At 29.6% G+C, this 18,565-nt stretch overlaps 1 protein-coding gene and 1 long non-coding RNA gene across 2 annotated transcripts in view; one reads left to right on the forward strand and one right to left on the reverse strand.

Moving 5' to 3' along the window:
* The window catches only part of LOC111686038 (fibulin-1), an 87,426-nt gene extending 70,600 nt beyond the window's left edge, over positions 1 to 16,826 (reverse strand). The window contains exon 1 of the mRNA XM_046946749.1: positions 16,288 to 16,826. Within this exon, the coding sequence (XP_046802705.1) occupies positions 16,288 to 16,381 (94 nt within the window). The 5' untranslated portion in view covers positions 16,382 to 16,826. The remainder of the gene's footprint in view (positions 1 to 16,287) is intronic.
* Positions 15,772 to 16,995, forward strand: LOC124418917. The gene is made up of 2 exons (XR_006940298.1): positions 15,772 to 16,086; positions 16,199 to 16,995. It is a non-coding gene; the product is annotated as an uncharacterized LOC124418917 (long non-coding RNA).
* Positions 16,996 to 18,565: the final 1,570 nt, after the last annotated feature.

Genomic DNA, 18,565 nt, shown 5'->3' on the forward strand with positions numbered 1-18,565 from the left:
GTAAAAAAATAATACTTATGTCAAATATTTTATGGGAATCACTATTTGGTAATGAGTTATGTGCTTTTAAGTGTTTTTTCCTAAAAAGGCCGTGTATGTGGGTATATCTTAATTTAGTAATGAGTTATGTGCGTTAAGGTGATTTTCGGAGGAGACCTTGTATGGGAGCTATGACCAATTCTGAACCGATCAGAAAAAATTTTCCCAGTAATATTTCTAGGCATTTGAGCAATACTGATACCAAATTTTATATGGATATCATAATTTAGTAATGAGTTATGTGCGTTTAAGTGATTTTCGGGAGGGGACCTTGTATGGGAGCTCTGTCCAATTATGGACCGATTCAAAGAATTTTTTTCTGAGTGAATTCTATTGGCTAAGATTTAAATTTTTCAAATTTTGTAAAGATATCGACATTGTGACGGAAGTTATTAACAAAAAACCCATTTTCCGGGTTTCCGTACTTTTGTATGAGAGGTATATGAAATTATAAACCGACAATGACAATTTTAAGCAGGGATCATGGCATGGTGATTTTATTTTTTTTCATTTAATTTTTTTTGAGGTTGTTTTAAATTTTCATTCATAACTTTTCCCGGTGTGAACCGATTTTGTTTATTTTCAATACCAAACTGCTTGGGATAAAAGTGAATATTTTTTACACACGGAATCCAAACTTATATTTACCCTCCATCAACACTGATGGTGGTGGTGGGTATAAAAACGCTATGAATCCAACAGACATCCAAACAAACGAAACAAAATACGCAGCGCAATGGAACCAAATAAATCCAAAACATATGTATATCTTTTTCCCAATACACAGAGTTGTTGTTGTTTCCCAGCAAAATATTTGCTTACAAATTCACTAGAAAAATCACCAGAACTCATCGAGTAAAGTGTTTATAATTTTACTAGAAAAAGTACTTTATTTGTTTGGGATGTTCCAAAAGTATGTCAGTATTAGTAGGTTGGACATAAATTGTTTTTTAGTAGAGTTATTTATATTTATAGAATATTTATAAAAAAAGGCGACACTGACTGGGGTTAAACCAGGGTTCTTAAAATTGGTACATTTGCGTTTTTTTTTTTTTTGGGTACAATTCGGTTTTATTATTATTTTATTATATTATTAATTTTTATTATTATTAAAAAATTGTATTTTTAACACAAAGTTTAAAGAACTACCGACTTTGGGCAAATTTAACAGTTAAAATTAAAACGTTACGGAAATGCGGTACTGAAAAAGATTATAACCAGACAACATTTACTTTTTCCGATCGCTTTTATATTCATTGCAGTAGAATATGTACTGTTTTACAGACTAGACAATAAACCACAGACTAGTCTTTTGACTAGTTTATAGACTACCCTATCTTCGAGTCCACAGAGGAACAATAGGCTGTCTATTGATATATTTTTAAATATTGACATGTCTAATGACTAATATGTAGTTTTTAAATACTTTTAACTAGACGTTTAATGTGTTTCTAAATTAGTGTTTACACTGTTATAAAACTATAATTATTAGTTTATTGTCTAGTTATGGACAATAATAGCTTATCGTCTTGTCAATCGACTGTTACATTGACTAATGTACTACAAATATTGATTGGTTTAGTGAATGATAAAGTCGGCTTGAAATGGTTTTGTTTTACATCTATATAATTAATAGCCAAGGAATAAATATATTAATTAGATCGGCTAAGAATTGTAGGAGGTATAAGCGTTTAAAGGTTTTACAAATACATAGAAACAAAAGTCACATAGAAACTAAAAAACGAACAAACAAAGCAAGAAAAAAAATTGTAACAATAGAGCTTATTGATAAAAGACAGGAATATTTTAAAGTTGTAGTTTATATCAAGTAATAAATTTTCAAAAATGTAGATTTTGTACAATCTGACCTAAACAAGTACCCTTTATAATCCGGCTTTTTTGAAAATTGTATTAGCCATCCCTGGGTTGAACTCAGTACCTTCCGTCTACCACTTGCATGCTCCACTCACTTCACCATTGCTTAGCTGTTTTATTGTGCGTCTAAAATAGATATTGGCTAAAGTGTGCACAAAAATATGAAAAACAGAAAATGGAACTATTTTATTTTTGTTTGTTTCTTTATTTAGTTTTTTGTTAGACTTTGCCCACAAAGTATGAACCTAGAAAACATGAAATATGATATGCAGAGCCCGACTTTTTTGTACTTTATCGTTTTTCAAAAGGTACTTTTTGAAAATTCTATAATGTTCAACCTTGTAATACGAATTAAGCCCGAATTAAGAGAAAATCTATAAAAGTGGACTTTTTGGTGAATTTAAGTATATAGAGCCCGGATTAAGTGAGAACCCATAAAAGGGATTTTTTATACTTTTTCGTTTTTAAAAGGTACATTTTTAATTACTCATAATATTGAACCTGGAAACATAAAATTGAGCATGTATAGTCCGTATTATAAAAGTTTTACCAGAAATCCCCATGAAAAGAGACTTTTTTAGGGGTACTCTTTTGTTCTTTAAAATGTATTTTTTAAATTTTCTATAATATTGAACATCGACATGATATTAACCCATATCGTCCCAATGCACAGTGGGACAGAATCGAAATTTTTTGGAAATAAATCTGGCATTTCTCAACGGCTGATCCGATCGGAATAAAATTTGGCGTGAGCCAACCCCGCAGATGCCCCAGGGACGGCGCTGTGGCGGCTCAAAAAATTTTTAATTTGTGCCATTTTTTTGTTTTCATTTTCTGAAAGCGCTCGACGAGATCTTGAAAAAACATTCTTGGACATACTACTACTCGAATACTCCTTGGCTACGATCACGTCAAATTTTATACCGATGGGATCAACCGTTTAGAAATGCCAGATTTATTTCGAAAAAATTTCGATTCTGCCCCACTGTGCAATGTTCCATTTTTCGAACAGTAAATTTAATGCATTTTTGTAAATGTCTCTCTCGTTGTCTCGTTTAAAATAGGGTAAAGAAAAAAACATTAATTTTGGCATAATTTAAAAAAATTACAACTATGTATAAAATATATAAAAATACAAAGGTATAAATGTAGTTCAATTGAAACCCGAACTTTCGACAACAACAAAAAAACTTTTTTTCACTTGTATTTTTGTAATTTGACTTCAAATAGCAGTGTTCACTTCGTACTACCTAAAGATTGTGTGCAACTGTTACTGTTCGGGCAAATAGAATCGGGGAGCTGTGCTTAAAACCGGAAAAAGTTTGGAAAGAGGCGATTATGATTTCCAGTTTGACAGCAACAAAAAAAATTGTATTTGCCACTGGCAAATTTAATAAATCTATACATATAAAAATTAATGTGTGTTTGTTTATTTATATGTTTATATACAGCGTATTTCTGTATGTCTGAAATAGGTAATAGGCTACTTTTTATTTTGAATTTTCAAGTGGGCGAGGAGCCACACCCACATTAATAAAATATAAAATTCATATATTTGAGATATTATAACAGTTAGAGCCCTTAAATTTTGTCGGAGCCACTTTAGTGTCAATATGATATATGATAAAAAGTGGGCGGACTAGCGTTAGGGGTCGTGGCACCTCCCATATAAATTAAATACAAAAATTCGTTTATCTTGGAAACCATTACATTTAAAATATTAATTTAATTTTTTGCACGAATAACTTTAACATCCATGTTAACATTTTGGGTAATAAATTGGCGGAATACCCGTGAGGGGAGCGGCACCTCCCATATAAATTAAATACAAAAATTCTTTTACCTTGTAAACATAGAATCTTAAATTTTTGCACGAATAACTTTAACATCCATTTAAACATTTTTGGGTAATAAATTGGCGGACTATCCATGAGGGGAGCGGCACCTCCCATATTAATTAAATACAAAAGTTCACCTATCTTGAGATAATGTAACAGTAAGAGTCCTCAAATTTTGTCGGAGCCATTTTAGTGTCAATATAATTATTTCAGGATAAAATGTGGGAGGACTAGCATTAGGGGTCGTGGTACCTCCCATATAAAAAAAAAAACGTTTATGTTGGACATTTTAAGTAATAAAATGGCAAACTAACCCATGAGGGGAGCGGTACCCTCCATATTAATTTAACACAAAAATTTGTTTCTCTTGAGATATTAGTTAGAATCCTAAAATTTTGTCGGAGGCACTTTAGTGTCAATATGATTATATGGGATAAAATGTGGGAACTATTACAGTAAAATTCTTAAAATTTTGCACGAAGAACTTTAATATTCATCTAAACATTTTTTAGAAAAAAACAAACTTTCATCTGGAGGGCTTGGAACGCCCATATGAATAAAATAGAATAATTCGCATATCTGAGAAACTGTTAGAGATAGAATCATTAAATTCACTTGAAGAATTTTGACATTCATCTAAACATTTAGAGTATAACGAGCGAACTTTTAATGGGGACTATGGATAAAACACAAAATATATTGTTTATCTAGGAAAATATGGAGCTATATTCATCCAATTTTGCTTATAGTACTTTAATATACATCTGAACGTTTTGAGGATAAAGAGCGGACTTTAATCTGCGGAGTTTGAAGCCCCCACATGAATTAAATAGAAAAAATTGTTATCTACACAGAAAAAATTATCGGTAGTTTATTTTCAATTAACATGTTTTAATTTTCTTTATTTTTTATTTAAACAAATTTTTATTTGTCTTAATTATCTCGTTTTTTGAAACTGTTTGAAACTAAAGTGTAAAATTTTGATTAAATTTTTAATTAATTCAATTAATTTTTTAATTGATTGAAAAATTTTTTCTGGCCTTCTTTTCCATTTTAGATATTTTTTAAATATTTTATTTTAAATTTTTGTGCCAGCAATATTTATAATTCTTAAATAGTCCATAAAATTTTAGGCATATAATATTCAAGTTTCTTTACAATTTATGAAACACTTTATATGTTAAATTGTGTCAATAAAGTGATAATTTTTGAAAATGCTGAACGCATTGTTAAAGGTCTAGTATTCCTTTAACGTTGTGTGTACACTAAAGTGGTGTAGGGTATAAAAAACTGAGTACACAGAGTTAATACTAATGGTCCACAGTTTCCTGTACGCATAGATTTTTTCATGTTTGAAAATAACTTTTGCACTGTTTATAAACAAAAATATTATTTTCACATCTTTCACTTTAATTCTTTGTTCAGTTTTTTATCAAATACTAGAAATTATTCCTGTTTATGTGAAATGCTTTTCTATATAAAGTCATTACTGTTTTTATACCCTACACCACTATAGTGGGATGTTTGTAACATACAAAAATATTGGTCCAATACCCACCTTAAAGTATACCGATCGATTCAGAATCATTGTTTGAGTCGATTAAGACATGTCCGTCCGTCTGTCCAGTTGGCTGGCTGACTGTCCATGTAAACCTTGTGCGCAAGGTACAGGCCGATAATATGATGAAATTTGGACCAAGCATGTTTTTTGGCACAAGGACGAAGCCTATTGAAAATGGTTAAAATCGGTCCATTATTTCACCTAGCCCCCATACAACCGTACCTCCGATTTTAACTTTTTATGCTATATTTACGTCAAATATTCTGCTATCTCTCTAAAAATTGGCACAAATAAGTTTTATATAAGTATAAATGATACTGCAGATTTTCGTAAGGATCGGCCTATATTTGACCCTAGCCCCCATACAAACCCCCCTTCAAAAAATGACTTAAACGTCTAAAATTGACTTGTAACCATTTGTATCGCAATGAAACTCAACAAAACTAACTGTTATTTAGAAATATATCCTTTTCCCAAAATTTACCGAGGATCGGCCCATATTTGACCTATATAAAGAATTATTTAGAAAATTTAGTTTTTTTTATCAATAAATGGCTTAAATATTTTGGAATTATGATAATATTCAACATAAAAGTTTCTTTACAAAAAATAAAAATTTTATAAAAAGTAAAAATTTTAAAAATATACTCATGGTGTAGGGTATTATATGGTCGGCCATGCCCGTCTATACTTTGCTACAGTTTAATACTAAAAACTAGGTCTATTTGAAAATTTTAATATTTTTTAAAGAATTTTATATTGTTAGCACGCTTTCTATAAAAAAGTTCCATAAAATGTAATATTTATAAATATTGCACGTTTAAATGACAGTGATCTATTTAAGATTGATATATTTTTAACATAATATGTTGGCTATAAATAAGGGAACAGAAAGTGTGTTATGTACCCATCCTTACAAAATTTGGTAACGAGATTTTGGATCCAATAAATCTTTTTATACCCTACACCTACACCACTAGTGTAGGGTATGTTTTAGAGTATTCAAACGGTTAATCGATTAATTTTTGACGATTAATCGTTTGAATAAATGAAAATTGTCAAATTTCAAATAACGAATAAACCGAATAATTTCTATCAATTAACCGACTAAGAAAAACACACTATTTAGCAGTAAAAATACTATGTATTTTCTACAAAATTTAATATTTTTATAATAAATTTTCTACTTTTCTTAATTTCTTAACAATTTTCTATAATAAGGAAAATTTACTTGATGAATTTTGAAAATAAATCATGGAAATAATTATATCGCTTTTATTTTTACAACCAGTTTTTTGTGGAACATTGTTGTGTTCTTAAGTATTTCTAATAAGTTTTCAGCAACAATTATAGTTGAACTAGTGTTCAATGGAACGTATGAATTCTAGAACTTAAAAACAGTAATGTCTTTATATAGAAAAGCATTTCACATAAACAGGAATAATTTCTAGTGTTTGTTAAAAACTAAACAAAGAATCAAAGTGAAAGATGTGAAAATAATATTTTTGTTTATAAACCGTGCAAAAGTTATTTTCAAACATGAAAAAATCTATGCGTACAGGAAACTGTGGACCATTAGTATTAACTCTGTGTACTCAGTTTTTTATACCCTACACCACTTTAGTGGGGAGGGTATATTAAAAAGTTGGTTATAATATTAATTTCAAATGAAGCTGAGTTCCTCTGCTTCGAAATAATATAATTAATTTTAAATTATCAAGATCATCAGGAAAGAATTGGAAATCTTAAAGAAAATTTGTCACAAAAAAGTATTTAAAAGTTTTTGAGTCGAAAATGAAACCTTTTTAAATTTAATTTCTTTTTCGTTTTTTCTCTAAGTGAGACAGGTAAATAATATAGATAGAATGTACAGATTCCCAACTTTCATTTAATACCAATATTAAAATTATAAAATACATATAATTATTTTAAATATTCTTTTGTAGTCCTTTAAACTTTGAAATCCTTTTATAAGGACATAAAAATCGGAGTACGCAATTCTATAAGTGGAATCTATTTTCACATGCTTATCAACTTTTCCATGTGTGAATGCTTTTTTCAAAATTGTTACAGGGTGTATATGAAGAAAATTATTGTTAAAAGCAATAATAACATCTAGTTTCCTTTTATTCGAATAACCAATAAATTTTAATTATCCGATTAATAACCGGCTAACGCAAAACCTCGAATAATTATTTGTCGAATAAACCGAGTAAGACAAAAACCCGAATAATTGAATACCCTAGTATGTTTGTAACATACAAAAATATATGTCCTATACTGGTCTTAAAGTATACCAATCGACAATCGTTTTCTGAGAAGATTTATTTCACCCAGCCCCCATACAACAGAACCCTTTGAATGTCCAAAACTTATAAACACAAATATCGCGGTGAAATTCAGCACAAATAAATCGGGCTTGGTCCATATTTGCCACTAGCCCCCATATAAAGCCTCTTCCAGATAATTAGATTTTCGTTCATAAATTGCTTAAATGTATCGGAACAATGAATTATTATAAATAATAAATCACTTTTAATATTCATAACTGTAATAGGGTATCATTTGGTCTGTCACGCCCGACTATACTTTCAGACTTGTTTGTCTTGATTTTTTATCATTTTACTTGTATTTTAGCCTTCGTTTTCGAAAGATGACTCTATATGTGGGGCAGGGTCAATTTTGAATCCATCCTCATTAAATTTGGTACAGATATGTATATGTGTTCTTATAAACTTGTTTATGCTAGTATTATAAGCCTGTTTTGAGCTTAAAAGTAATTTCCTTAAGAGGAATTTAATTAACATTTTGTGGCTCTTTTAAACCCCATGTTTTGTAAACTGTTAATTTTGGCTCTTCCGATTCAAAAGATTGCCGACCCCTGCCCCAGGCTATTAAGGTGTCTCATTGCACATGAATTCGAAATGTGACAACAAAATTTACTTTTTTTGGTATATTCTAAAAACATTTTGTTACTTAAAATATATGTATATTTACTAATATATTAGTTTTTGTCTTTCAAATCTACAATTTCACTTTGTTAAACAAATTTAAATTTTTTAGGAGATCTAATTGGGATATAGACAATAAATAAGGCTATTAAACAGTAAAAAATTAAATCAATATTTATTACACATTAGCTGTACCTACGATTTGAACTCGGAGGATTTCGGGAAAATCGCATTTTTTATAATATTTTAGAGAATAATTCCTTACTGTGGTACATTTTAAATAAAGTATTTTCCGAGTATTACAATCCAGATAATATAAAATGTATATACGAAGTTTTATTAAAATGGAACATTCTTAACCCATAAACTGTGGAGTTCAAAGTCAAATTTTGCAATATTTCGGAATTCTTAGAGTACCATATCAAAATAATATTAATTTGTGGGCGATATATACCAAAAATTACTGGAATTTATTGTATATTGTCCGATATTTAAAATAGAGTAAAAGAAAGCTAAACCCTTTGAGGCACTTGGAAACATTTTAACACCAAAGTTCAAAACCTTCTCCAAAAATCGTTTTCTGGCATGAAGTGGTAAAATTCCGAAAGACAGGACTTCTTCATTAATACTTCTGCTTTTTTATACCCTACACCACTTTAGTGGGGAGGGTATATTGGGCTTTTGCTGATGTTTGTAACATACACAAATATTTGTCCTATACCCACCTTAAAGTATACCAATCGGCATAGAATCATTTTCTGAGTCCATTAAGCTATGTCCGTCCGTCCGTCTGGCTGTCCATGTAAACCTTGTGCGCAAGGTACAGGTCGCAATTTTGAAGATAATTAGATGACAATTGGCACTCACGCTTCTTTTGACCCAAGGACGAAGCCTATTGAAAATGGTTAAAATCGGTCCATTATTTCGACTAGCCCCCAAACAACCGTACCCCCCAAATAGGGCCTTTTGGCTTATAATTAATTTAAATGATCTATTATGTTAACAAAAGTCGACAAAACTTAGTTTTATAGAACTTTAAATGACACTACCGATTTTTGTAATGATCGGGCTTCATTTGACCCTATCCCCCATACAATCTTCCCTTCAGAAAATGACTTAAAGGTCAAAATTCACTTACAAACACTAATAATACTTTTAAATTTTACATAAATAATATTGAAAAAGCTTAACTCCACCTACCAACATTTTTAAGGATAGGGCCATATTTTGCCCTACTCCCCTTTGAGCCCTCTTAAAAAAATCTTTTTTTTTGCCAAAAAAAGTAAAAAATAAAGTTAAAAAAAACAAACCAACTGCTTTATTTTTTTAAATAATCCCCATTTTTAACATACATACTGACTGGTGTAGGGTATCATATGGTCGGCAACGCCCGACTATACATTCAAACTTGTTGTTTATATTTGAGAATTGCGACTTTTCCTCATTACATATTGAGCATATCCAGAAGGAAGAAGTTTCTGTAATGGCATTGCTGACCTTTCCATCAATCATTGTTAAGCTTAGCTGATATGATACGTTTCATCTTTTTAATATTCCAGTTAATCTTTTGTTGTTTTCTTTGACTTCTTTATATATTCAAATCCAATGGGTCTACAAAAATTTTTTGAACCCGGAGTTGTATTGATCCATATATCTTCAAATGAATTTCCGATGCTTGACGATGATGAATTAAGGGAATATGAACGAATTCGTAATGGCGCTAATGATGACTTAAATACACTTTTGTAGTCTGCCAATATCCGACTTTCACAAGCTTGTTTGTATTCTGGAATTGCTGATAACCCGTCACATCCCCACTTACACATTAAGACAACATCACAGTTATGAATTTTCCTCAGTTGCTCTTCTGAAAAGTCTGACACAATTCTTGATGCTGTGTTTTCGAGCAAAGATGATATATCAATACAAGCTTCCACATCATTAACAGCAATAGGTGATGGTGTGATAGTTTGTTTTTTTCCTGGATCGCATGGTATGATGGTAAGATATTCTGCCCTTTTTCATGCAGAGCTTTCCTTAATATTTGGTACTTATTTCGACTGAGACCCAGTTCCAAAATAAGCTCTATTGCTTACTATTGTGATGTTGGAGTTGGTATACTTTCCACAATTCGCTTAAGTCGTTTTGGTGATGCATTAGGAAGAATAGTTGCAATATGTATGGCATCCATATTTTGGTTTTCCTTTTTCAGCATTTCGTTAGATGTATCAGCAATTTCCTCATTTGAGATTGAAAAAAGTTTAGGTGTGACCCTCTTTTTTTGCTGTGATGTAATTTGAGAATTCCGTAGTAGTCTCCATCCAACTACAAAATTTTAATCGAAATTTCTTTTGATTTCCATCCACAGACTTACTTTTTACAAAAGTTTTAAAAAGTTTTCAATTTTTGATATGCCTGTCTACTTTTCTACTATATGTAGTTTTTATATAATTTTCAATTCTTTCTGGCCCTTTTGAAGATACACTCCATAAAACGGAACACAACTCTTCGTACTTTAATGCAATCTTCATTGCAGATTTATTAAATATGGTACTTAAAATCTGAGAAGTTTACTTCTATACCAATTCTTGTCATTTCCGATACAGGTATTCCAAAGTAAAAATTACGAATTGTCTACCTATTAACATTTAGGACTATATTACTATAACCTGTAATTCAGTCATTGATATTTGTTATTAGTGAATGAATCGAAATTATCATTACCTGTATATTTTTACCTACATGATCATAAACGAAACAGAACGAAATGATCTGTCGAAAAAATTTAGGTAAAAATAGTTATAAATTTCTGAAAATTTAAGCATAATAGGACCTTTAAATTATAAGGATAAGCAAACAAATAGAAAATAGGTAAATATAAGATTTAAATATGTTCTGTCATATTTAATACTAAAATATGAAATTAAAGGATACAGGTTTAAATGAACATATTTTTGAATGTAATTGAGATATTGGGTTGAAATTTTTTGTAAAGGGTCGAGAATATCTAACTAAAAAAAGATATTAAGGGATAAATATGGACTAAATTGTTGTAGCTATCTGCGACCCTATTAAAATTTTGATATAAATCATAGTTTTAGAAATTTAACAAATATGTAATATATGACAAAATCTTTATTTATGAACAAAACTCAATGAAATTTTCAACTCTTGTTAAATTTGTCATTTCAATCCCGCAATTCCCAAAAATAGGAATGAAAATCCCAAAAATGGGATTTTTACTTTTTTGCCCATAGGGTCCACATTTCTTTCAGGGCTGGGAAAATACTTTTGGAGTAAATATAAAACATATTAAGGTTTCCAAAACTGCTTTCAGTTTTCTGATCCCAGCTTTGGAATTTTAGAACATGTCGCCCAAAGTTGAAGTTTTGATAAAAAATAGGTCATATTCGGAAGGACGCAGTGGCAACATTTTCAAAAAATAGGACAAGCTTTTTACGCCAAAGCGTTCTGCGTAATGATACCTTTCAGAAAACTATAAAATTGTTATATGGGGCATCTGCTTGGCTACGCACACGATAAATTTTATTCCGATCGGATCAGCCGTTTAGAAATGCCAGATTTATTTCCAAAAATTCGATTCTGCCCCACTGTGCACTCTAACTTGTTTGTATTATTTCTTTTATTTTTATAAATTGCAAAAAATAGAGGATTTGTTTCAATTACAATATTTCTTTTGATTTAGTTTTATTAGTTTTAAAAATATATATGTAATTCTTTGTTCAATATTATAATAAACAAGTAAGAGTGCTATATGCAGCTGTGCCAAATCTTATATACCCTTCCCTATAGAGTATTTTAAACATATTTTATAAATTTTAAATTTTTTCCCGACTACATTATTATTACACCAAAAGCAAAACAAAAGGAACAACGCTAAATGAAAAAATAAACAAAATACACAAGGCAATTAAACCAACAGGCATCTAAACCAAACCTCAAATTACTGCTTTAAAAAGCTGTAAAAATAATTCTACCGATCTATCCAATTGGACATTTTCTAAGCATACATTATGCAATGAATTATATATCAAAACAAATGACAATTTTTATGCTTTAAATTGGTGCATAAACTACTGTTGTAGCACGAAAACTGCCCAAGTTAATTGCAACAATATCGGAGCATAGTGGGTATATCAATTAACTATTTTTTACAAACACATTTAAACTTTTTATAAAAGTTCCAGAAATTTTAGCAATTTTAATGCTAAACGTCAAAAGCTAAAACATAAGTTTAAGGCTAAACTGCTTGATTCATTTGAGTTTTTTCGTAAATTACTACTAATACAAACAAATTTTTCGGTTAAATTGGAAATTCGTTAAAAAATGGAATATTTCGGATTAATTCCACTTTTGTTTGGTATTTTTACATACCGATAAATTTAAAATATAACACAATTCACAATCAGTAACCTTGTATATCGTATATCAATATTCTTTTATTTTTGTGTCAAAAAATGTTGTCTGCGAAATATTAATGACATATGATGATACAACAATACGATACCGACAGTGAATTGGATAAATGTGATTACCTTTCTTTTAAACAATATAGTTTTTGATGTTTGTAAGTGCTTGTCATGATGTTTGTTAGGATCATATTGCTTCCAAAGATTCATATTTGTATATATGTTTTATGTATCATGTTTTATAAAGAACAAATTATGTTAAAAGTAAGAAAAACACATTAGCCAAAAATTACGATTTTTTTCAAAATATTTTTCTAATTTTTTTTAACGAATGTCCAATTGTTATTTAAAAATGTTATTATTATGTATTGGCACCAGGGATGGAAAAAGAGATTTTGTCTCAGTATCAAAAAATATATCAGAGGGTACTTATTTAGATCTCAAAGTACTAAAATATTTTTTTTACTAAAATTTTGTAATTTCTGAAATATATTTATATATATTCGTTTTCAGCGCTGAATAATCTTATAGAAGTATCTAACTTAGTCTCAGGATTTCGACTATTTTAAAATTTTTCCTGATAATATGAAGAGAATTACAATACTGTATAACTTTAGTAGCTGTTTCCGAGAACATTTATTTGATGGCCGATGCTAAAAAATTGGAAGACAGGTTTTGATTAGTATGAGACTTACTTATACCGAATTTCATCGCTATACTCACATCTTCCGGCCGGTAAAGAGTGTTAAAGTTAAATTCTGAAGGGGACCTTATATAGGTCAATTATGGACGATCCTAAAAAAATCTGGTTGAAAGATTTTGGCTTATATGAAACTTCTTTATGTCGAATTTCATCGCAATACTGCTGCCAAAGCAGTTACGCTCGGTGAAGCTGTTTTCTGGAGCTCCACTTGTAGGGGGGCTATTCGAAAAGAGAACCGATATTGCCCATTTTCAATACCAAGCAAACGTTAGCAATATAGAATACTTATGCGATATTTCAACTGTCTAGCTCTTCCCGTGTGTCCCTATCGTGATTTCAAAAGACAGACGGACATGGCTAAATCGTCTTAGAATTTATTAAGGACCCAGAATTTATATACTTTCCAATATTTCGATGTGTTTTTGATGGTGGGTATAAAAATTATTTTATCATACAGATTTACTACTGGTTAAACGGTAATCGGGTATTGAGATTGTAGCCTTGAAAGTATCAAATAAGACTCGGGAGTATCACGATAATTTTGCACATCAAATAGTATCAAAAAAAGTACCATCGTACCAATTATGCCACCCCTGGTTGGCACTTTATTGTAAAATAAAATCAAAGTCGTTTACCTTAAATTCAAGGTAAAATTAAAGATAAAACAAAAAAAGTAAAAGTTTAAACTTCGCTGTAGGACATCCAAGGTATACTACCAGCAAAAAAAAAAACGCAAAAAGAAGTAGAATTTACTCTATGGAAGTATTGAAATAGACTTGAAGAAGTTATGATTTTAACACAGTCTTATGTTAAAATCTTGAGTTTTTACAAAAACCACAATAACTGGAAATTTATATAATAATATTTGAACTCAGCAGATGGAAATACATAGGAATCATCTATTTTATTTAAAAGGCATTATCAGTGTTGTCTAGTGTAATTTAAGCAAGTAGGAAAGTATAGTCGGGCATTGGCCGACCCTACATCATGAGTATATTTTTATTTTTTTTAGTTTTCATAGAGAAACTTTTGTGTTGAATTTTAACTTAATACCAAAGTATTTAATTTATTTATTGTTAAAAAACAAAATTTTCTAAATGAGGCTTTATATAGGAGTATAGGTCAAACATGAACCGATCCTCATTAAATTTCCTCACTTAATCCGTTCTCTACATGTTTAATTTCATGTTTCTAGATTCAACATTATAGAAAATTCAAAAAGTACCTTTTGAAGAACGAAATAGTACCAAAAGTTCCCCTTTTATAGGTCCTCACGTAATACGGGCTCTACATGTTTAATTTCATGTTTCTAGGTTCAGTATTATCTATTTCGATTTCAATATAATTAAAAACTCAAAAAGTACCAGTTGGAGAATGAAAAAGTACCAAAAAATATCACTTGGTACCGGGGTTCCAAATAACAAACCATTGGGATATTTGATGTTTCTAAATTTAAAAATTTAAAAATAAAAGTACCAAAAATATGTACAATTTTAACCCCTTAAACTTTCGAATATCGAAAAACTACTAAATTCATATTTTTATATTTTCGTTACGTTATGAAGGATTCCAAAAATATTTTTTCACTTCTTTCACTTTAATTCTTTGTTTCGTTTTTTATCAAATACTAGAAATTATTCCTGTTTATGTGAAAAGCTTTACTATATAAAGACATTACTGTTTTTAAGTTCTAGAATTCATACGTTCCATTGAACACTACGTTCCATTGAACTATAACTGTTGCTGAAAACTTATTAGAAATACTTAAGAACAGAACAATGTTCCACAAAAAACAGGTTGTAAAAATAAAAGCGATATAATTATTTCCATGATTTATTTTCAAAAATCATCAAATAAATTTTCCTTATTATAGAAAATTGATTAAAAAATTAAGAAAAGAAGAAAATTTATTATAAAAATATTAAATTTTGTAGAAAATACATAGTATTTTTACTACTAAATAGTGTGTTTTCCTTAATCGGTTAATTGATAGAAATTATTCGGTTTATTCGTTATTTGAAATTTGACAATTTTCATTTATTCGAACGATTAATCGTCAAAAATTAATCGATTAACCGAACGACGATTAATCGTTTGAATACTCTAATACATACATACATACATACATACATACATACATACATACATACATACATACATACATACATACATGCATACATACATATGTACATACATACATACATACATACATACATACATACATACATACATACATACATACATACATACATACATACATACATACATACATACATACATAAATACATACATACATAAGGGCTTAACATTTCTATAAAAACGTGATTATTTTAATAGATTTATATAACAGCATTAATAAACACGTTTAAATATGACTGTACCGCCAGACTTAGTCTATTCTTAGCTTTAAGCTTTTTAGGACTTTCTGGCTTACGGAAAATACTAAATTGTTATTACATGTCAATAAAATCAGAGTTTTTAAAAATTGAGTTTTAAACATTTGCGACATGTATTTTGATGCAGTGGATCATTTACAATTCAAAAGTCGATTTAACATTTTTTAGGTGTTACGCCATTTTTGCATTTCAGATAACGATATGATGTACATCAATAATATAGAAACAAATATAGTTGCACTTTTATAAAAAGAACTGGACACATTTTTTCCAATACGTATAAGGAATGCAATGTAAATAAATAATATAACAAAAAAACTTATATTTTGATCTTGATACATGTATATTTATTTATATTACTACATGCTATCTACGTAAATTTTTTATTTGTTTATATAAACACAGAATATGTCTGTTTGTTAGTTGTCTACATAAAATGCATGCAGCCGTTCAATAGATTGTGTGTGGTGGTCGATATTTTATTTCAAACTTACCCGTCGTTGTAACAGGATGAACCATTTGCAGCTGTAGAAATAACAACACAGTGCAAAAAATATAAATTTTAAACTCTATTTTAAAATTTAACATATTTTGGTTTGGTTCTATTTTTACGTATAAATTAACAAGATATTTTTTTATAAATTTTTATGTAAATAAATTAAGAAAATTTTTAATATGTATTAAATGAACCAAAAAAACTGAAATGGAAATGTGTACGTGTAGAAAAGTTCTTGTATTGAAGCTGTTACTTTTTTGTTTTTAAAGAAAAACTAAAGAAAAATCAACAAAAAATAAAAATAAAACAATTCACGCATTTATCTCTAACAATATGTACGACACTATCAATACAACTAGTCTGGCTGTCTCTTACCCAAGTGGATAGATGTCGCCGGTGCACTAAGATAAAAAATTATTATATGGCTTATGAACAACAATCGTAAATTATTGTCATCAGTCTAGTATATAGTATTTATTTTTATAAGACCATCATCACATTATGAGCAGCACAGCAACAACATTCCGCCTTGGCAGACAGACAGACAAACTAATGTGGTGACCGAGCACACAGGCTGTCGAAAATATTGCTGCCACATATAACAAATAAATATTTTTATTTGAAGTTCAATATCATATTCTAAGCATACATTTGTCTTTTTAATTTTATTTAAAATAATATTTATAATAATTGAAAATATGCCTTACATTCATATGTTTTATCAATATTTGTTTTTGGGGGAATTTACATTGTTATCGCATGTAAACATTAAGGGGGTTCAACTTTTGTATGATGTAGAAAAACTGAAGAGGGATTGTTGGCATATAAGACTATAAACCCCGTATTCATAAATGCCTTACAAAATTATTGATGGTTTATTGCAGGAATTTTGTATGAAAAATATGAGTAATAAATAGGCGAATAATAAACTTATAAATACGGGATTAAATATTTAAGTATAGCCCTTCTCTAAATACCACATACACAGTTATCAGACATAAAAAGATAGCATTGGAATTTTACATACATACAGTGCACCAACTAAGTTTTTTGCCTACCTTTTTATGAAAATTTTATTTTTATACCCTTCACCTTCGTGAGAAGGGTATATATAAGTTTGTCATTCCGTTTGTAATTTCTATAATATAATTTTCCGACCCTATAAAGTATATATATTCTGGATCCTTATAGGTAGCGGAGATGATTAAGCCATGTCCGTCTGTCTGTCTGTCTGTCTGTCTGTCTGTCTGTCTGTCTGTTGAAATCAGTTTTTAGAGGACCCCAGATATCTGCGAGATCCGAATCTTCCATAATTCTATCAGACATACGACCGGCAAGAACGCTATTTAAAATCAGCAAAATCGGTCCATAAATAACGGAGATATGAGCAAAAAACCGAGACAACCTCTGAAAATTTCATATAAAATTTAGATTTTTTATTCATGCTCAGACAGAAACTGCAAAAAACAAAAACAAAATACATAACAATACGGTAAATATTGTTATTGTAATTTGTTTATAAAAGCAGAGCAAGAGCAGCAGAGCAAGAGTAGCAGAGCGAGAGAAGCACTAATGTTTTGTTATTGGCTAGAAACATGAAATTAAGTATGTGGAGTCTGGCTTAAGTTAGAACCCATAAAAGGGGATTTGTTGGTACTTTTTCGTTTTTCAAAAGGTACTTTTTGAATTTTCTATAATATTGAACCTAGAACCATGAAATTAAGTATGTAGAGCCCGGATTAGGTGAGAACCCATAAAAGGGGATTTTTTGGTACTTTTTCGTTTTTCCAAAGGTACTTTTTGAATTTTCTATAATATTGAACCTAGAACCATGAAATTAAGTATGTAGAGCCCGGATTAGGTGAGAACCCATAAAAGGGGATTTTTTGGTACTTTTTCGTTTTTCAAAAGGTACTTTTTGAATTTTCTATAATATTGAACCTAGAACCATGAAATTAAGTATGTAGAGCCCGGATTAGGTGAGAACTCATAAAAGGGCATTTTTTGGTACTTTTTCGTTTTTCAAAAGGTACTTTTTGAATTTTCTATAATATTGAACCTAGAACCATGAAATTAAATATGTAGAGCCCGGATTAGGTGAGAAATTTTTAATTATTGTACAAAATAATAATGCATCTACAACAAAGGTGAAGGGTATATCAGATTCGGCATAGCCGAATATAGCACTCTTACTTGTTTGTACATAAAAATAGGCAAAAAGTAAATTTATTGTTTCCTATTGGTAAAAGAGATATTTGTTCAATTCACAATCAAGT

The sequence above is a fragment of the Lucilia cuprina genome, chromosome X (genome assembly GCF_022045245.1).
Source record: "Lucilia cuprina isolate Lc7/37 chromosome X, ASM2204524v1, whole genome shotgun sequence".
NCBI lineage: Eukaryota > Metazoa > Arthropoda > Insecta > Diptera > Calliphoridae > Lucilia > Lucilia cuprina.